The following is a 21113-nucleotide window of genomic DNA, read 5'->3' as shown; positions in this document are numbered from 1 at the left end:
AAATCTAGAAGACACATAGTAAATAATTACATGTTTTTAGTTTTTCCTAGGAGTAATGTGAATCCATATTGCTTTTTCTGATTACCCAGATTGCTTTTTATAATTATCCTAATAATATTTACAGTTTTAAAAATTATTTTCATTCTTTCCAGGTCAGCATTATCAGATCTGTTGAGCAGATGAGGAAACTGAGGCAGAAGAGTCAGCCTTACCTGATAATTCAGTATAATAGATGAGACCACAGTTCAAATTGTCTGATTGCACCTCTTAGTTTTCTTGGAAGATTCATCCAGTGACTTTTGTGTGGTTTCTAATGGTAAATATGAGGGGTTTTTATGGAGTCACTGAGTAACATGAGATAGCCATTTACAAGAAGGGTTAGCGTGCGCACACACACACACACACACACACTGGATCATTTCCAACATCAGCTACTGAGCAGCTGTTACAATTCTCTTGAGTTGGATGGAGTCTTTTTTCAAGTTATGAAATGTCCCATATCCAATTACCAATCCCCAGAAAACCCAGGCCCTGGCTTTGCACTGTGCAACCAAATGATACACTTGTGATGCCAGAGCAAAGTGATTACATAAATAATTTACTTAGGTCTTCTTTAATCGTATACAAGAGAAGCTTATGGTAATCTTAATTAGTATTTTACTCACCCAGCACAGTCATGTAACAGTAATCTTCTATTGAATTTCCAACACTGAGCACGAAAGGGTGCAAGATTTTTAAAGAATGTGTTCCTAGTTTACATAAATCAGTGATGTGAGTCAAAATATACACAAAGTCGGTTTATTTAAAAGGTATCAGTGTTCTAGATGCAAACTATAATTTCTAAGATGTCAAAAAAAACCCTAGAGGTGGTGGGGGAGTTCTCAGCATTATTATTTTAAATCTAGGCTCTTTAGTATTTTGAATTGCTATTACATATTTTCGATTCAGCTATTTTTGTTCCATTTCAAAATATTTTCATAATAACTTGTTTTCCATTTTCTCATATTTGCTTTTGAGCTATTAGAAGTTATTTCTATGAGCAATTTTTGATTCGCTTTCATATACAGTACTATGAAATAAAAACTCATTTTTAACATTTATGTACCATTTAAGATTGTTTCCTTTTTGATAATCGGTAGCAGAATGGTGAATATAACTATCATTACTTTGGATCATTGCTTTACAAGAGAGGCGAAACAAAAAATTCTTTGGGGTAGTTTTATGATTTTTTTTGTGTGTATCTTGGACTCAAAATTTACATAATTAAGTCTAGTTGGTTCAATGACTACACTTAAACTAGAAACTCATCGGAAATATAAAGTTGTATCTCTAGAACATGAACCAAAAATTAACATAAAGGCTTTCCTCAGCTACACTCAATTGTTACCTTCTTTGGTGCTCCTATAATGTTCATTCACTAGTGCATTCATATATTCCTTTGTCCATTCATCCACCAATGAGTATCATACAAAGTAAAAATTAGTCATGTTTCCTTCCCTCCAGGAGATGCATGTTGAAGTTGGAAAACCAGTGTTGAAATTAGGCACAGGTGCTTCTTACAGAAAAACAGTGGTGGGGAATCTAAACCAGAGCAAGAAACGTCAGAATATTTCGGCAATGACTCAAGCTGAATTTTGAAGGGCAAGTAGGAATGCCGTAAGTAGAAAGGCTTTCCATTTTCGTGGATTTTCCAATGTATTACAGATGTAACAACTTGGTACTTTTGGGGACTCTTTACCCAGAGAAATAAGTAAATGGCAGATCAAGAAGGGCCTAGGTGGTACGGCAGAGCTTGAATTTTACCTTGCAAACTAAGAAGTTATTGAGAAATTTCAAGTAGGGGAATAAAATGACCAGGCTTGAATTTTAGTAAGGTCACTTAGGCAATAATGTGGAAGATATATTGGAGGAAACATGGAGCAACTGGAGTGCGGAAATATTAAGAGCCGACTGAAGTAATCTGGGCTTGAACTAAGAGGGCCTAAGTTAAGCAGGCAGGGGGACAATTTAGTCTTGCTACACTCAAAATGGTCTGGATCAGCAACACGAGCATGTTTGAGAAGCTTGCCTGAAATACAGAATCTTGTGCCATATCCCTTACCTTCAGAATCAGTATTTTAACAAGCTCCTCAGGTAATCTGTATGTCTGGGAGGCACCACACAGTAGGGGCCGTTACTGGAGGAAAAAGAAAATCACTGTCAGGTGGGGTCAGTTTGAGGTGTTTATGGAACATTCAAGGAAGCTAATCCATAGCAGTTGAGTATATGGATCTGGAGGCTGCGTTGGAGATGCAATTTAACATTTATCAACCTGTTAGTATTTGAAGCCATGGTCCGACCCAACTTTCCTGGTATCTGCCCAGGAAATTATATCATTAGGCAGAGGGCCCAGAGGGAGCACTAAGAAACACCATTATTTAAAGTTCCATACAGCAAAAGGTATCCACAAGAAACAGAAGGAGCTTCCAGTGGTAGGTATAAACAACGTGAGCAGTGGGAAGAGTTCCAAGTGGCCGGATGGTCAACATTCTTGTTTTCCAGCAGAGGTCACACAAGAATAGACAAAAGTCCATGGATTTGCCAATCTTGATGTCAGAGTAAAGCTATGAGTGGAGATTATTTCCCATTAAGTTCTTTCTTGACCTTAGTAAGTGGGGATGCAATTTAGTTTCTGCTTTCGAAGTTCAGATGAGTAGAGTATGTGAGAGGAGCTTGATATGGAGCCAGTTTGCAAATGTTCTCTCTTCCAATAAGATGGTAAATTCTTTGAGGAATAAGGAAGGCACATAAAGATGAGTAAGACCCGGTCCTAACCCTCAGCGTTTATAACAAATAAGAAATAAGATATCTGTAGTACAAGGTGGGACATATATTATAAAATATTATAGGAATTCAAAAGAGGCATACACTACATCCAAACAATCAGAAGAGGCTGCTTACCTCTCCTCAACTGTTATTACAGAGATGTGCTTACTTAACATTTACATACTTAACACTTAAACTATATTCACTGCTTGACTTTTTCTCTTAACAAATCTGATGAATTATTAATAAAGTCCCATTTATTCCAAAATCCAAGGAAACTTCAAACTCATTCATGAGATATTTATTAAAATAACACATTTAGGGAAAAAAATCAATACAATTGTATACATCATTACTGAAAACTGTATACCATCATACAAAAAAGGATTTTATTTTGGGAAATCAATTCCTAATTTATGGCAAGTTTTACTTTCAGAAATAAAACCACAAAACAACACAATCTAATTCAATCTTAAAGGCTGGCATGCTGAGCAAGGAATGTTCTTATTCTTTGTAGGAGCTCCTTCTTTACACTGTCAGGTACCAGGGCTGAAATATAAAAATAATAACATAAGAGTAAAGAAGATCCCAATTAATATATGTCAATTTGAGATTTGGTATTTTATTCAGGACTACCAACAAAATAATTTCAAAAGTAACCCTTATGCTTCAATAAAAAAATAAAGACATTTGAGAAAATAAAGTATATTTGCAATTCATTATTTGAATGAATTATCCAATACCTAAAAATATATTGCACATGTGAAAATTCTCTAAACTAGGAATAGAAAAGGCCTTTTTTAAACAGAGGCTGTAAAAGATTGATGAATTTGATTCAAATGCAACAACTTAATAAGCTTGGTCAAAATTACCATAAACAAAAACAAAAACAAAAACTGAGAAAACACTGCTAATCTCTCTACTACACAATTTCTTCAATTTGATATGAAAAAGATCAGCAGGCTTACAGAAAAATGAGCAAAGGAGATGAAGAAAAGGAGAGGCATATAGTTCTTGAATGTAAAAGTTTAACCTCACAACAGAAATGAAAATTAAAACCACATTCAGATAGCATGTTTTACCAATGAGACTGGCTAAAATCCAAAGGTCAGTAATGTATGTATTGGCAAGACTGAGGGAAAACTGGCCCTCTCATATTAGCTGGTGGGAGAATAAACTGACAAAACATTTTGGGGAAGGTAATTTGGCAATACTGTATTGAAATAAATGCATATACTTGAATGAGCAAAGATGCAAAAGCTTCAACAGTAGCTGTATTTGTTATAGGATTATTTTAAAAATTTTGAACCATGTAACTGTATTATCTACTCAGAATATTAAACTAAAAATGGGAAAATGGGAGTTCTCTGGTGGCCTAGTGGCTAGGATCCCAGGCTTTCACTGTTGTGTGGCCCGAGTTCAATCCCTGGTTGGGAAACGGAGATCCTGCAAGCCGTGTGGCATGGGAAAAAAAAATAATAATAAAGGAAAAAAAGCCCTGCTCTTTGAAATTTAAATTAATATTAAATGTCAATAAATAAATCTACACTATTTCCCCCCTTTTTGGCTACTAAAAATAAGAACAATAGGGAATTAACTATACGGATACTCCTCTTTATAAATTTACTGTAAGCCTGCCTAGAAATAAAGACTGCATAATTAATTCAAGTCCACTGCAAATGTGATCACTATGTATGTTAAATATACTTTTAATCAAAATTATGGTGATGGAGAACAGATCAGCTGCCTTGGGGTTAGAGATGTGGTGTGACTATGAAGGAACAGCTTGAGGGAGTTTTTTAGAGTGAATCTATACATGTGTATAAAGTTCATAGAACTGACACTAAAAAAGGGTCAATTTTACTGTATGTTAATTTAAAAAATAAAAACAAATACCTCTCTTGACAATAAAAAGAGCACTATGAAAATAAAAGAAAAGATTTATTTTTACTTCTCTTTCCTTTTTTGCTCATTCTCTAGCAAGGGAGCTACAACGGATTGAAATGTCCAACACACAAGTATTGAAGGAGAAGCAAAGGATGATTTCTACCCTGTTAACAGATTAAGTTCTTAAATGTTAACAGATTAAGCATAAATTACAGAAGAAAAGTAGAAAAAGAAATTATAGAAGTTTATTTTAAAACATAAATCCATGGGGAGAACAATAAATACTTTTTCCCCCTCCTTTTCCTGAGACATGATTGACCAAAAAAGTCATGTTGTTTAGCTGTAAACAGCCCTAAAAAGATGGCTGGAAAGGACCACAAGATGTTGTCGCTCCTTCCACATGGTAGCAGTTCAGGGGACTAGTATTCCCTAGTAATAATTTTAAAATCATTTACTTTTCACACTTAAATTCTTTTTACTATTTCTGTGTGAGAAAATAACTAACAGGTCATCTAATTTACCTGCTTCCACTTATAATACAACTCTCCCTCCCCCCACTGATTTCCTCAAATGAAATGATGAAAATAATCTCGTTACACTTAATTATATGATGTAATTCCTGACTTAATACTTATTACATATAAATATTTTGTTAATAGTTTGTTAATATACTACTTCCTCTCTTTCCTTTGGCTTCTCTAAACAAGGTATTAAAGGGAGAAATTAAGAAGATAGTTGAAGTATGAGTCTTAAATATGAATTACCCTGACCATGAAGTTATGGAGCTACCAAATTCTTAATTAGACATTCAAGAAGACATTTTTGTTTATTTTTAATAAGGAAAGAGAGCAATGACTCAGGGGCTGGTGTAAAACTCTGAATTATTAAATATCAGGCTAAAGTTTACAAATCCTAGCTTCAGGTAATATTTGCCTCTACAAAATCCTGTATTATAAAAATGATCTGTTCTAACAACCACATCAACTTACATTTGTGTACTGTTTTAACAGTGCAAAAACGTTTTACACCTCTTAGTTGTTTGTTACTCAAGACCATGCACAAAAGTTGGTGAGGCAACTATAACTCTTCCCAAAGAGGAGATGCAAGTACCCACATAATTTTGGAAAGGGTGCTTTTCCTTGTAAAAAGAAAGAAAAGCTGCACCAGCAAAAGAGAGAAAAAAAAATCATGTCTTAGCCCACAATTCCTTTCACACAATTTGTATTCATTCCTTACCTCTGCCTTTTGGTGTGATTTCAGCCACCAAGTCATCAACAGTAACGTGTTCTAGTCCTTTTTCTTTAATTACCTCTTATGCAAAAGCAAAAAACAAATCATATCATTTAAAATCATTATCTGTAAGAAAGATTTTCATAGAGGAAGGGTTAAGATCATGTTTTTAGAGTACAGACTGGTCTTTAAAAAAAAAAAAGAGGACACTTCTTTTTTCTTTTCTAATGAAGGTTTATTTCAACCTTAAACACAGTATGTATTCACCAGATCCAAAACATAAAATAATTATAACACTTAGAATGAATCTGAACTGTAAATTCAAATCTAATATTTGTAAAAAACTGGAAACTTACAACTGCACAGATCTTATTTCACGATAATCATATCAGCTCTTGAATGTATGGAGGGGAAAAAACTATAATTTAAGTCTAACTTGTAATTTCACAGCCCCAAATTAAAATATAGAACTCCTTTGCTCCTTTCTCTTCTCTAAGCTGGGCCAAAAGAAGGAGAAGGAGTTTACACTTATTGGACCCCTATTATGTGCTGGGTGCTTTGCATCATTTAATATTCACGATAAGCTGACAGGCTGGGCATTTTTCCCACTTCAGAGGTGAGGCAAGTGAGGCTTAAAGATTAAATAACTCATTCAAACACGACTTGAAATCCAGCTCTAGTCTTACCAGTGAAGGTCTGTATGACCTCAAAGTCTATGCTTTTATTAATTTGGCACATTGCCTTCTTCCGGTTAATGATATAAATAGTTTCTATTATCATTTGTAGAAACCAATACGAGAATTCATTATAAATATCCAGAATTCCAGCATACCAAAAGCTGAGCCAGAAAGGAAGGAGGCTCATCTTAGTGACACTTGTAATTGTATCTAATGGCATAATCATCAATACCTAATTGCAATTTAACAAGCTCCCATTTTATAATTTTAAAAATACATGTAATTTTCTAAGAGCTTTTATAGATGATTTTTTCAAAAATAACACTGTTAAAGATAGGAGATATAATTCCTGTAAGTCTGCCAACCGTAAAGTGCTCAATGTGTTAAGAAAAACAGACTAGGAATAATTAATGTTTCACTTTGAGTAGGCACAGCAAAAAAGGTGGGATTCCATATTCCATGCCAAAGGAAATCTTGCCTCACTTGTTTTAAGAGAAACAAAGAAAATTTCTAAAAATTAAGGAATAGGTCTACATATTATCACTGAGAGGAGGTAATCTATTACCACAAGCTTCAATTTTCTATTTGTTTAAAATTATGCTTGAGCACTCAATATATCTTAAAATACTGACTATAATTTTTCTAATGCATTCCAAACCAACACAGCTGAGAGCTATGGAATTAGCTTATCTTCTAAATGAAACAGATTACCTTTACAGTGTGCCTTCAACTGATCCTTCCAGCCACATTCAATTAATTTAGCTCTCAGCAACTCTTTGAGGCTGTTGAAAAAGAAGTGTTTCCAAATTAAACTACAATAGTGTTCAAGTGTACAATATCTTAGATAGGAATGCTTGAAGCAAAGCTTCAACTGTTCAACTAAAAATCCCATCTTCCAGTTATAAAACTTTAACCATGGCCTAATCTTGGTTCTACCACTAAAAAGTTCTTTGGTCTTATGCAAGTCATTTAAATGCTGGGCCTCATTTTTGTCATCGGTAAAATTCAATGAAGTGGATGGGGTACAATTCTTAAGAAACCCTACCCTCTGGCCTTCTTACACACTTTCTACTTCCCTCCACCAACAGGAATATTGTAGGTTTTGTACAACTTCAGAAGGGTATTAGTTGAGTTTGAAGCAGCTGTACTTCTGAAATCTTCAAACTCCAAAATCCATTCTTTAACTACAAATTCTTACCCATTAGCTCTCTTATTGCCCCGTTATATATCTAATCTCAGACTTGCCCCTCCCTTTTTCTCATTGTCCTTCTAAATTACACATTAACTATGGTATTTCATTAATTCTAAGACTGTGTTTTCCCACATTTTAACAAGTCAGTAATTGGCATGCCTATCATAATTTAATTGGCAGTATTTTCTTTATTCTTAAAGGTTAAAAAAATATTGGTGGGTATTACAACTAATGGCATCATGGGTGCAATAAAATATTTTATCCTTCTGCAAAACCTAGTCTTATAAAACCTCAATCTTCAACCTAAATCACCTCATTTCTCAGCTTAAACATGTCAAGTCCCAAACCAAACTGCTTCTTTTTCAGTATTCCTAACATCCACTATGTGACATTTCCATCTAGATGTTTAAGTCATTTAATCGTAACAGGGACAAAACCCAACTCTTGCTTCTCTTCCATCTCAAGCTGTTCTCCTTGTCAGACTGGCAACTCCACTCTTCTGGATCCTCAGACTAGAAACCTTGGCAGCATCCTTCACTCAGCAATTTTTATTTATTTATTATTATTATTTTTTGCGGTACGTGGGCCTCTCACTGTTGTGGCCTCTCCCGCTGCGAAGCACAGGCTCCGGACACGCAGGCTCAGCGGCCATGGCTCACGGGCCCAGCTGCTCCGCGGCATGTGGGATCCTCCCGGACCGGGGCACAAACCTGCATCCCCTGCATCGGCAGGCGGACTCTCAACCACTGCGCCACCAGGGAAGCCCCACTCAGCAATTTTGATAACACTAACATCCAACCCATAAGCACATCCTATTGGTTCCAGTTTTAAAATATATACCTGAAATCCAAATGTTTCTCACCACCTCTGCCATTACTACCTAGTTGAAGCCACCATCTTCTCTTGACTGGACTGTTGCCAAAGCCTCCTAACTCGTCCCCCTGCTACTTCCCTTGTACACGTCCTTCTCCTCTCACTGCTCAAAACCCTCCAGTGGCTTCCCAATTTACTCAGAATACAATTTCAAGTCCTTACTACAACCTAAATGACACTGCAAGGTCTGTTCCCTCCGAAGCAATGCCTCTGACTTTACTGTTTCTCTCCTTCACCCAGCTGACTCACTCTTATTAGTTTCCATGGGTTCCTCAAAATGCCAGGCAAGGGAACTCCCTGGCTGTCCAGTGGTTAGGGCTTGGCGCTTTCACTGCTGGAGCCTCGGTTCCATCCCTGGTCCGGGAACTAAGGTCCCACAAGGCACACAAGGAAAAAAAAAAGTGCCAGGAAAGCTCCTGTGTCAGGACCATGGCTCTTAGGAGTCCCCTCACTCCCTCATATCCTTTTGATCTCAGTGGAGCCTACTTTTTTTTTCTTATCCAAAATAACACACCTGATTATTCTCTGCTTTATTTTTCCTCTAGAACTCATCACCATCTGACATATTACACATTATTTTCTGTCTCCTCCCATTAGAATGTAAGCTGTGTAAAAGAACAGGCTTCATTTTGTTCACTACTATATCTCCAGCACCTAACAGGACATGGCATATGGTAGAAACTCAGTAACTTTAAGCTGCATGAATGAAAACAGATAAAAAAACAGTAATACATAATACCCTACACCCATTATTGGCAATACTATCCTCTCAGTTTCCCAAGGCACTGTTCTAGAGGCTTTCTTCTTCCTCATTCCTCATGTCAAGGGTTGCTGATTTTACTTAAAAAAAAAAAAAAAACCTGTAAGTTCTCCTTTCCATTTTTGCTGTTTTCCACTTTTAACCTATTATCTTCTGCAATTTATCTCTAGCCCTTCAAGTCTATCCTCCATACTGCCAAAATAACATTCCTAAAGTGCAAATGTGATCTAGTCAGTCCCTTTCTTAGAATTTTTTAATGACTCCCACCACCCAAGGATAAAGTCAACAACAGATGTTTTTGCAAACTACCACCTATTTTCCTGCCATTTCTTTGACAGTAAAAACACTCCACAACTCTCGGTGTAAGAAATCCGGGTAGGGCTCTAGCAATGGAAATGTGACCTAGGCAACGCTGATTATGAATGGCCTATTACCTTAAGTAGGACGGTAATCTAGCTAGGTCCTTTGCTGAAACTACTAGGAGAACGGTAGTCTCAGGTGGAGAGATGTAAATTTTGAACCGCTAATTTCTGCCACCTTGTGGGTAGTGCCTTCTTGAGAATAAAGCCAACAGAGAGGAAAGCAGAGATGAGAGACGGAAAGACAGACATGTTGTTGGCAACAATTTTTGAGTGCCTGAAGCACCTTCAAGCCCTAGACCTTTAGTCACACGATCTTATATAGAAATTGGCTGAGCCAGTTACTGAGTTCAGTTTCTTATCATTGTGAATGGAAAGATTTCTGATTATACAAAAGCCACATTTCTCCTGTCCACTGTCTTTCACATTTTAACTGCACAGTTCCCCAGAATATTATCATATTGTAACAAATCTCTTTGACTTTGCATATTCGGTTCCATTTGCCTAGATTGTCCTTTCTCCTTTACTAGGTTGGGGAACTGCGAATCCTTCTTACCCAGCTGAAGTACCACTTCTACTATTCTGTGAGAGCTTTACTGATTACCTTAATCCCCAGGTAGAACTGAGAGATCCCTCTTGTTCCTTATATATATTTCTCTCATACAATTTATCACCCTGCTCCTGGAAGACTTTGATTCCTTAGACTCTCCTCTGTACTTCCAAACCTGTTCATTCTTCAAATATTTACCTGGCCAATTATGTGCTAGGCACGATGCTCGGTATACAGTAGTATTTCTGCTGTCAAGGAACTCAGATTCTATTGATACAAACTAGCAAAGGAGGTGATTATAATACAAAGTGATTAAATACTATGATGGAACAAGGTATTTGGGAGTTAACAGATTTCTAGAAGAGATGATACTTAAATTAAGACCTGATAATGAACTAGAATTAGTTAAAGATGGGGGGAAGGAAGAAGAATGTTTCAGAGAGTAGGAATAGCACACATTGCTCTGAGGTTAAGAGAGCCTGGTAACTGAAACTGGTTCCATCATGTTGTCTCCCTGTTAAAAAGTGGGTAACATTTTATCTTCAATTGTAGTTATCTGGGTATGTACTTTTCTTCTCCATTAGATTAGACATTTTTTGAGAGAGACTCACTTCCTGTTCATCTTTGTACATGATCCACTTCCCTCCAAGTCTTGCAATATTGAACAGACCTAAGCATTTTTAACAGATGTTAGGAATTGCTTTTGATAATCTCAATTTTCTGTAATTATTTCCACTGACATCAGTTTTGTTACTTTTTAGATTCTTATAACTGTAATTTAAAGATGTTAAATGTAATTAATTAACACAATCGATTACTTACCGTTCTCTTTCTCCAGTTTCTATCAACTTTTGGTTAATTGCTGCTCTCATCTGCGCATCTTTGTTCATCTTGCTAACCTGAACATCAACATGTATTTTCAGATATAGAACACTTACAAAGCATTTTCTTCTAAATCCTCTCAAGCACCTCAACACATTTAACAGTCTGTCTATCGACTGAAGGGGTGATAAATTTCAACAATGTGTTAACAAGGTCCTTACTCCTAATATTATTTACTGCATCCCAAGAAGTCATGATCATGACTTTACAATTTTCTTCCCCCATGTACCCTTTATTAATGAGTCTCTGGATAATGACAATTACTGTAACATTTATTAAACACTTATGTACCTGGAACTGAGCTAACGCACTGAGTTTTTAATCTCATTTAATTCCCAGATCTTATTCTTTTATGCAAGTACTATTAACATAGTTTGTATTTTACAGATGAGGAAACTGAGGCACCGAGATAGAAAAGTGGTGAAGGCAGGACTTGAACTCAGGTACTGTGACCCCAGAAGCCGCAAAATACTTTAACCGCACATAATAACTGACTGCTAATCATTTCTGCATCTTAATTAACTGTATTCAAAATTTGGGGGAAGCTATATAACCTAAATATCAATAGCAGAGTAAGCACAGTTTGTGAAAAATGAAATTCCTGGGTAAGGATCTGAAGTGCTTTACTTTACTTTCCACTAGTATGTACCCAGAATTACAACTGCCAAACTAGCTGTAAGTATGTGTGTGTGTATATGCTCTTTATCAAAGCTTGCTGGTTGGGTTAAGAAGAAAACAAGTATCAAACTAATTCCTAACTTAGAAAATTCTCAGTTTTCAGTAAAAACGGACAACCAAAACGGTGTAAAAAGGACAGGGAGGATAAACTGTAAAACTTGGAATAAGCTAACGTTACTCCACTTATCTGTCACCAACTTGAGACTACTTTTGTTGTCCCCAACCTCGCCGCCTCTATGAAGACTCAAGACTGGCAGTGAGTTTTCAGAGTTGTTTTTTTTTTTTTTTTTTTAATGGAACAGGAAAAAGGAGAGGTTGAGAAGTGACTAGGATATGTTTGCTTTTGCAGTTGGAGGCTAACATTTTCAAAATAATACTAAGGTCTAGTCCGTACCATTAGCAGAATACTGAACTTGATCTTGCCTTGGCCCCCAAAATACGGAGAGTGACCTTGGACAAGTCAGTTCTTAAAGGCCTCAGTTTTCTCACTGGTAAAACAAGGGCGCTAGGGGATCCCTCCCAGTTCAGACAGTCTTTGGGAAAACAGAATAGGGCGGAGACAGCGGGAGAGGCGGGAGGGGAGGAGCCAGAAAACAAAGCGAGGACTGGCTTCAGGCCAACTCCGGTAGCACGCCCTGTCGGAGAGCCCTACAGGCCCGCGAGCGCGGGTCGGGGAAGCTAACGAAAGACAGCACATCGAAAGGAGCCTGGGCTGGGCCCGGGTCCCGGCCCTGAGGACCACGGGCATAGCTCACCACCATCACCGCGGGCGAGGGCCGTCCCTTCCCAGCGACGAAATGACCCTTGCGCTGACGACCGTTACCTACCACACTCTTCGGCTGCCCGGACCTAGACCCTCAGTAGCTCGGGCACCTAAGCACACAGAAAGCTAGCACACGCATTTCCGGGGCGGGGTCTCGCCACCCTGCCTATAATGTGAGAATTTAACCAGCGCGGGCCGCCTCCTGGTCGCTCAGCCCTCTGGGTAAGAGAGTCCAGATCCTGCTGTCGCACGGGCATTAAGTTCACTAAAAACTACATATCCCAATATGCAACAGAGCTAACTTCCCCGTGGGCACTACATTACCCAGAAGGGATGTTACGCCGCAGTGTTTTCTGGGATGGGAAGCACGCCGCCTCCCAGCCACGGTAATATGCGTGAAGCGCGGACCTTTCAACCCGAACTTTATTAATTCTCACGCTAGGCCCCTGGAAGGCGATGGAGGTGGCCGCTAATTGCTCCCTGCGGGTGAAGAGACCTCTGTTGGATCCCCGCTTCGAGGGTTATAAGCTTTCCCTCGAGCCACTGCCCTGTTACCAGCTGGAGCTTGACGCAGGTGGGTAGCGGCGGTGCCCCCTAGCACTCTGTTCCTTTCTCCTTTTGGCTTCCGAAACTCGACGCTTCCCGCATTTTCTTCTTTTCTGACTCCGGGTAGCCAGGCGACCGTGGCCTTTCTCACGGCCTGCCGGGCAGGGGTGGACCAGAGTGGCTGGTTCTGGAGAATGATGCCCATCCCCAGCCCCCGAGGGAGCCGCCTTCGAGTGGCTCTGCCGTATCGGGACCCTGGGCCGGCTCTAGGCTCCGCTGCCCGTGCTCCGAGGTCCTGCATGCGGGTGCTTTCTGGGCTCCGCCCGCCTGTCGGTCCTGGCCTGGCCCCTGCTGCGGAGAGAGCTCAGGGCAGGCTTTCCTCCTGGAGCATTCCCTGTAAACGTGTGCGTTGAGAAGTCACACCTCTTTGGAGGACCTTCTGCTTCTGTTTCCTCTGGCCGAGACCCAGTTCTTAGAAGAGAAACTCCATTGCAGTTAGGAGCGTTTTCAATTACCTACGGGCCGTCAGATTAAGGACTTTATCGTAGATTACATCTCGAGAAATATTTGAGGAAAAGTTGGTTTAGTACCCACACTTCTACTATTTGTTTTGTTTATCTGTAGGTGGCGGGAATATTCATCCTTGTTTTTACAAGGTATGTCATTTTTGTTAATGATAAAGAGCTCAAAGATTGCATTTTTAATACACAGTCCTGCTGATTCTGATGCATGTTGTCAGTGGATCACACTTTGAGAAGTAATCTAGAGTTAATAAGTTTTATAGAATCAAATACGTGTTTATTCATTTAATATATAAATTATATAAGTTCAGAAATCTCTGTTGAGAGCCTGTTTTATGTTACATGTTGATACAATCAAGATGAATATGACACAGCCAGAAACATAAAAATGCTGTTGTCTAGTTAGGAAGAAAAGTGTAAGCAAATAATTATAAGACAGTAAGGCAGTGATAGGGATATGTACAAAACATATTGATAACGTTTCACTATCTTTCCCAAACCAGCCTGGGACATCTGGGAAAGCTTCCAAAAGAAGTTGATATCTAAGTTGAGCTTTAAAGACTAGGTAGTTGATCAGGGTAAGAGAAAATGAGCTTGATGTTTCTTTTCATTCCCTTCCTTTCTCTCTCCCACCCCATATAAATGAATGATACCACCATGTTAGTTAGCCTTGCATTAAAAACCACCCCAAAACTCAGTGGCTCAAAACAGTAAGCAGTTATTATTGCTTACAAGCCTACAGGTCAGCTAGGTGGTTCTAGTCATGACTGTACTTTCTCATGTTTGGGGTTTCTCTGGCTGTAGGCTGGTTTAAGATGATTTCAGATGGTCTTAATCCTTCAGCATGCTGGCACAGGGTTATTCCAAGAGTCTTGTCTTGAAGAGTTTTTCAAGCTCTGATTGCAGTAAGTGTGCTATTGTCCCGTTGGCCAAAGCAAGTCGTATAATCAAGCTTAGAGTCAATATGGGAAGCTCAAACCAAAGGGCATAATAGGTTCAGGGAAGCATAAAAAATTGGGACTACTAGTGCAGGTTGACATAATTGCTCATGCGAGAGTAACCTTTGGTGTATTTCTTCTCTTTTATCCCCTATTGTTTCTCAGCAAATCTAGTCAGCTCAAAATCTTGACTTCTCCATGCCTCTACCGTTGTGCAAATCCTTGTTATCTCTTACCTGAACTATAGTACCTTCCTGACTAGGCTTCCTGCCTTCGATTTTGGGCTCCTTCATTCCATTCTTTGGAAGGCAGTACTTATAGTTTTTATCGATAACTCTACATTTGTTTGATATCTGTTTCCTCCAGTAGACTGTGAGCTCCATGGATACAGTGGTGTTTCTCTTGTGCTTGGCATAGTGGGTACTCAATACAATGAGTGAATGAAGAAGAGAGGTTGTTGAGGTCATTCCATTCATGGGAAGCATGAGCAAACGGAAAAAATTAGATTGTGTGCAGGGCACTATTGCTGTATTGCCTGAGCAAAATATCTACTGGGAAAATGAGAGGACTTAGGTGAGGGCACGTTTTGTCTTTTGGACTTTATCCTGTGAGTCAGTGTTTCCCAGACTTTTCCATGGGCAATTACAATAAATAAAGTTCAGCTGTCATTGATTTATCAACTTTTTAATTTGCTAAGTGCAGGTGTTTCTTAAGAACTGTCACATACTCACCCACCCTTTCATAAACAAAAGGATATTTTGACACCAAAAAAGCAGGAAGCAAAATCTCACAATAAATAGTCCTCTTAATCGAATACATTAACTTTAAGAAAAACTGAGTTGTTCTTTTTCGCCCCTCATTTCACCGGTGTTGGTCTTAGATGCTGTTTGGGATGCACAGGTGGAGGTGATGAGGTGCGATTTAGGGTTTTAAGTGTGGAAGGGAAGTGGCAGGTTTGGGGATTCAATAGTTCACTCCTAGGCTCTGTGGAGATTGAGTTTGGAAGATGAGGGGAATGGAGATGGGGAGACCAGCTTGGAGGCTTTGCAACAGTTCACATGAGGAGCTTTCATTAAGAATTAATTACTTGAGAAGGAGGATGAAGAAGAGGTTAATTCTTTTAAAAACTGCCATTTCTAGAGGTATTGTGAGGTGTGATTGAGCTACTTCTCCTGACAGTTTGATTTCTTTTATAACCAACCTAAGGGGTTCATGTTAATTCAGCAGACTGTTGGTGGGCACCTGTGGTGTGTGAAGCTTCCCAATTGGGATGTGAGAATGAAGATGTGGTGTCTGGTCTCAAACTGCTTGGAGCTTTGAGTTTTATTCTCTTGTCTTAAATGTTATTAAGTTGTTCTGAAACCCCCTATGCTACATAAACAGTAAATGTCACTTTGTCTTTTTCTTTTCCAAAGAACTAAGCAAAAAAACCTTTTGTATAAAATTGTAACTGCCCTTTGAGCCAGCAGTTCCACTTCTGGACATTTATCTTATATTTTTTCCCTAGACTCTTCATTAAGTAAATGTATATATTTTCCTCCTATATTTCACCTAGCTAACTCATACTCTGTTCTTTCATCTTGGTTTACATGTTACTCAGATTCCTTTCTTGACTATCTAGTAAAAATCTATACTATAGAATCTATACAAATTACAATCTGTACTTTTCCACAGTACCTGATTCTTCATAGACTTTATCACACTTTAGCATTTGGTGTTTCTCTGCTATATCCATTTCTCTGCTAAGACTGCTAGTTCTGTATTGAGGGTCCTGTGTCCGTCTTTTTCAGTGTTTCATCTCTGGAGCTGCAGCATGACTGATGAATAATAGAAGATTTTATATCACAACCTAAACAGCTTTATTGAGCTATAACAATAATCTACACATATCTAAGTGTATAGGTTGATAAGTTTTGACATATGTTCATATACACTCATGAATTCATCACCACAATCAAGATATTAAACTTAGGGCTTCCCTGGTGGCGCAGTGGTTGAGAGTCCGCCTGCCGATGCAGGGGACACGGGTTCGTGCCCCGGTCCGGGAAGGAAGATTCCACAGGCCGCAGAGCGGCTGGGCCTGTAAGCCATGGCTGCTGAGCCTGCGCGTCCGGAGCCTCTGCTCCGCAAAGGGAGAGGCCATAACAGTGAGAGGCCCACCTACCGCAAAAAAAAAAAAAAAAAAAAAAGATTAAACTTAGCTACCATCCCCAAAAGTTCCCTTGTGCCTTTCTGTAACTGGCCCTCTGTTCCTCCCTCTCCCCTCTCAGTCCCTAAGCCACGACTGCTCTGTCACTGTAGATTCGTTTGTATTTTCTAAAGTATTATATACATAGAATTACACAGTATGTACTTTCTTGTCTGGCTTCTCTTACTCAGCATAATTACTTTGAATTTATTCTTGTTGCATGAGAGAGAGATTTTGAAATCTCTGGCTATAATTGTGGATTTTCTCTTCTTCCTTGCAGTTCTGTCAGTTTTTGCTTCATATATTTTATGTTGCATAAACATTATTGATTATTATGTTCTCTTGATAAATTGACCACTTTATCATTATGAAAGAACCTTTATATCCTTGGCGATAGTCTGCCCTGAATTCTCCTGTTTGATAGTAAAATAGTCACTTCGGCTTTCTTCTAATTAATGTTACCATAGTGTATACATATATATCTTCCATTCTTTTACTTTTAACCTATTTGTGTCTTAGTATTTAACATGCATTTCTTTCTTTTTTTAAAATTTATTTTATTGAAGTATAGTTGATTACAATGTTGTGTTGATAACATACATTTCTTTTTGGCAAAAATAGGTCTTTTTTATTCAAACTGATAGTCTTTATCTTGTGATAAGACTTTTACATTTAATGTGTTTATTGATTTTGTTAGGTTTGGGTCTTTCATCTTGCTGTTGGTAGTCTGTTGGTCCCATTTAGTCTTTGGGAGAATGGAAGTTTCCTGCTTTTCTGCCTTCTTTTGGATTGAGTATTTTTAAATGAATCCATTTTTATCACATTTGTTGGCTTATTAGCTATAGCTCTTTGTTTTGTTATGTTAGGGTTTATAGTATACATCTTTAAATTATTACATGGTGCATTCAAATGATATTGTACTGTTTCATGTGTAGTATAAGAACTTTACAAAAGTATACTTCCATTTCCTTTATGCTATTGTTGTGCATTTTACTTTTACATATTACTATAAACTTGTAATACGTTGTTATTATTTTTGTTTAAATAGTTAATTATCTCTTAAAGAGAAGTAAAAAGTAGAGAAAAAATCTTATATATTTACATTTCTGGTGCTCTTCATTCCTTTATGTAGATCCATATTTTTATCTGTATAATTTTCCTCCGCCTGAAGGACTTTTAACATTTCTTGCAGTGTGGGTCTTCTGGTGATTAAATATTTCAGCTTTTGTATGTCTGAAAACATTTTTATTTTGCTTGATTTTCAAGATACTTTTGCTATGTGCAGAATTCTAGGTTAACAGCTTTTTGCTTTCAGTACTTTAAAGATGTTACCCTTGTCTTATTACTTGTATTGTTTCTGATGAGAAATTGTATGTTAGCCTTTGTTCTTTTATGCATACTATCTTTTTCTTCTCTGGCTGCTTTTAAGACTTTTCTCTTTCATATTAGTTTAGAGCGGTTTGATTATGTTGTGTGTTGATGTGGTTTTCCTCATGATACTTGTGCTTGGGGTTTGTTGAACTTCCTAGATCCATGGGTTTATAGTTTTCATCAAGTTTGGAAAGTTTTCAGCCATTATTTCTTCCAGTTTTTTTTTTTTTTCCTCTGTTTTCTCCTTTGAGGAATCTAGTTACCCATTTTTGGATTACTGGAAGTTAACCCCAGCTCATCAATGTTCTTTTTATCTTTTTCTGTTTTTTTTTTTAAATCTTTCTTTGGGTTTTTTTGTTTGTTTTTTTGGCCCTGCTGCGCAGCATGCAGGATCTTCGTTCCCCGACCAGAGATTGAACCTGTGCCCCCTGCAGTGAAAGCATGGGGAGTTTTAATCAACTGGACCACCAGGGGAGTCCCTTAAATCTGTTTTATTTTGGATAGTTTCTATTTTCATGCCTTTAATTTCACTAATCTTTTTTTTGCAATGTCTATTCTGTCATTAATCCCATCTAGAGTATTTTTCATCTTAGCTATTGTAGTTTTCATCTCTAGAAGTTTGATTTAAATGATTTTTAATACCTTTCATGTCTCTGGTTGTCATTTGAACATTTGGAATGTACTTTAATAAATATTTTAATTTAAATGTTTCATTAAACATTTTAATGTTTTAAAACATTTTAATGTTTTGTTCTGCTAATTATAACTTCTGTGTCAGTTATGTGTTGGCTTCTGTCGATTGGGTATTCTCATTGTGGGTTTTGTTTTCTTTCCTCTTTGCATGCCTGGTAATCTTTGGATGCAAAAAGTTGTGGATTTTACCCTATTGAGTGTAAGACATTTTTGTATCCTTATAAATCTTCTTGAACTTTGTTCTGTGATGCAGTTGAGTTACTTGGATTAATTAGATTAATTCCACTAGGTCTTGCGTTTATGCTTTTTTAGCCTTGTCTGGAGCAATGCTCAGTCTATGGCTGATTATTCCTCACCACTGAGACAAGACTTTTCTGTGTACTCTGCCTATGAATTCGGAGTTTTCTCTGGTCTGCCTAGTGGGAACAGTGACAGCTCCTAGCCTTGTGTGAGTACCCAACACTGTTCCCTCTAATCCGTTCAGATGGTTCTTTCCCTAGTCTGGGGTTGTTTGCTCAGACATATGCCATTAGTTCTCTGCTGAATATTTGAGAGAGACTCTCTGCAGATCTCTGGAGTTCTCTCTCTCTATGGCTCTCTCTTCTCTGGTACTCGGTCCGATGAACTGTAGCTGTCTTGGTCTCCCCAGACTTTCAGCTCAGAATCTCAACCCAGGGAGCTGGTCTGGTTCTAGCCTCACTTTCCCCTCTTTGTGCTGTGGGCTGGAAACTCACTCATGGCACTAAGCTGGGGCAGTAGTAGAGCTCACCTCATTTGTTTCCTCATCTCCTAACGATCACTATCCTTAGTTGCCTGTTGCCTTGTGTCTTGAAAATTATTGTTTCATGTAATTTTGTCTGGTTCATTTTATTTGTCTTACTGGTTGTTTTCTGAGGGAGGGATAAATCTGATTACTATTATTCCATCTTGGCTGCTCAATGCATATTTTTAAGGGAAAAATAATTGTATAGAGTGGTAGAGCTAGAAACAGAATTAAAATGGGTTAATGAGGGTAATGAGAAAATGGGAGTGTAGACTCTTTTTTAGAGAAGTTTGAGAAGTACAGGGTGGGAGAGAGCTCTGCTTTGAGTGCAGAGCGAAGAAGAGGAAATCTTTTCATGTGTTTTGAGAGTGGGGAAGTTTTCAGCATATTTAAGTGGAGGAGAAGGGGCCAGTGGAGAGGAGATAACCTGAGGAGAGGCCTAGAAGAGGCAGGAGAGATGGAATCATAAACAGCTTGTGAGAATTAGCCTTGGGAGGGAGAAGAGGAACTGGAGATTAACAGTTACTCTTTTCTTAGGTGTCACATAGCAAATACTTCACATAATTTAAACTTGTCAATAATTTCACAGGATAAGTATTATTAACTTTTATTACTGTGAGGAATCAGGGTAGAAAGTTAGGTAACTTAACCTTAGCCATCAGTGGCTAACCTGACCCTACAGCTCGTGCTTTTTCTAATGCACTTTGTGGTCTCTGGGCTGTTTCTTCAGGCAGGGAGAATAAAAGCGGGCGAAGGTTTAGGCTATAATTGGAGTAAAGGGAGAGAAGAGCCATGTAACTTATTTATGTAAGTTTACTATAAAATTCATGCCTACTCTTCTGGAGGAAAATTTGGGGAAGAGAAGCTGTGTTATGGTGCAGAAGCATTGTATAGAAGAGTAGTGGGAGCAATGCTGCTAATTCTAGCCCTGCCTTGTTCTGTACATTTGCTTCAGAACTAATACAAACCTGTACTCTTGCTTTTTACATCTTTATATGCAAAGAGCAAACACAGTAACTAGGTGAACAGAAAACTGATCAGTTTTTAGAAGATAAATGGTCTAAGAAGTGACCTTTATGAGTTAACGTTCTTTGGCCCTTCTCCTCCTTTAAAAAAAATACTGTACTTTGCTTATGTAAGTATTAGATTGAATCATATTCAGTTGGTGTCAAAAGAGTTGAATATTGACAATTTCATGTGGTTCAACCTAACTGTGTATTTTGAAAGGACAAGAGCAGTAATTGTGACCATTGTTAGCCCGATTAGGACACAGGGATCATGTCTGTTTATTTACCAGTATTTGCCCAATGCCAAGCACCATGTCTGGCAACATAGTAGACATTCAATAAATAGTTTGTGAATGAAAAACTATAGGTTTTTGAGGTTCCATGCATGTTTTATAAGAAATATAGGTAAAGATTAAGGGAGATTCCTTTT

The 21113-nt window shown here is 38.1% G+C and overlaps 2 protein-coding genes across 4 annotated transcripts in view; one reads left to right on the top strand and one right to left on the bottom strand.

Annotated features, from left to right (window-relative positions):
* Positions 1-784: 784 nt before the first annotated feature.
* ENY2 (ENY2 transcription and export complex 2 subunit) lies at positions 785-12799 on the bottom strand. 2 transcript variants are annotated; one of them, XM_032610301.1, is made up of 5 exons: positions 12649-12799; positions 11156-11232; positions 7311-7381; positions 5929-6003; positions 785-3354 (listed from the first exon to the last, which is right to left on the bottom strand). In XM_032610301.1, exons 1-5 carry the CDS (start codon positions 12652-12654, stop codon positions 3278-3280), a joined length of 306 nt encoding a protein of 101 aa, XP_032466192.1. In that variant the 5' UTR covers positions 12655-12799; the 3' UTR covers positions 785-3277. The 2 variants fall into 2 exon arrangements, with proteins under 2 accessions (XP_032466192.1, XP_032466193.1); XM_032610302.1 differs by having other exon boundaries at positions 12721-12799.
* A 202-nt stretch (positions 12800-13001) lies between these two features.
* Positions 13002-21113, top strand: part of NUDCD1 (NudC domain containing 1) — an 89179-nt gene continuing 81067 nt past the window's right edge. For both annotated transcript variants that reach the window (XM_032610401.1, XM_032610400.1), the window contains exon 1: positions 13002-13230. In XM_032610401.1, coding sequence (XP_032466292.1) covers positions 13113-13230 — 118 coding nt within the window. In that variant the 5' untranslated portion in view covers positions 13002-13112. The remainder of the gene's footprint in view (positions 13231-21113) is intronic.

This window comes from Phocoena sinus, chromosome 17 (genome assembly GCF_008692025.1).
Source record: "Phocoena sinus isolate mPhoSin1 chromosome 17, mPhoSin1.pri, whole genome shotgun sequence".
In the NCBI taxonomy this organism is placed as follows: domain Eukaryota; kingdom Metazoa; phylum Chordata; class Mammalia; order Artiodactyla; family Phocoenidae; genus Phocoena; species Phocoena sinus.
The sequence above is the reverse complement of the archived record's forward strand: the minus strand, read 5'-3'. Positions and strand labels throughout refer to the sequence as shown.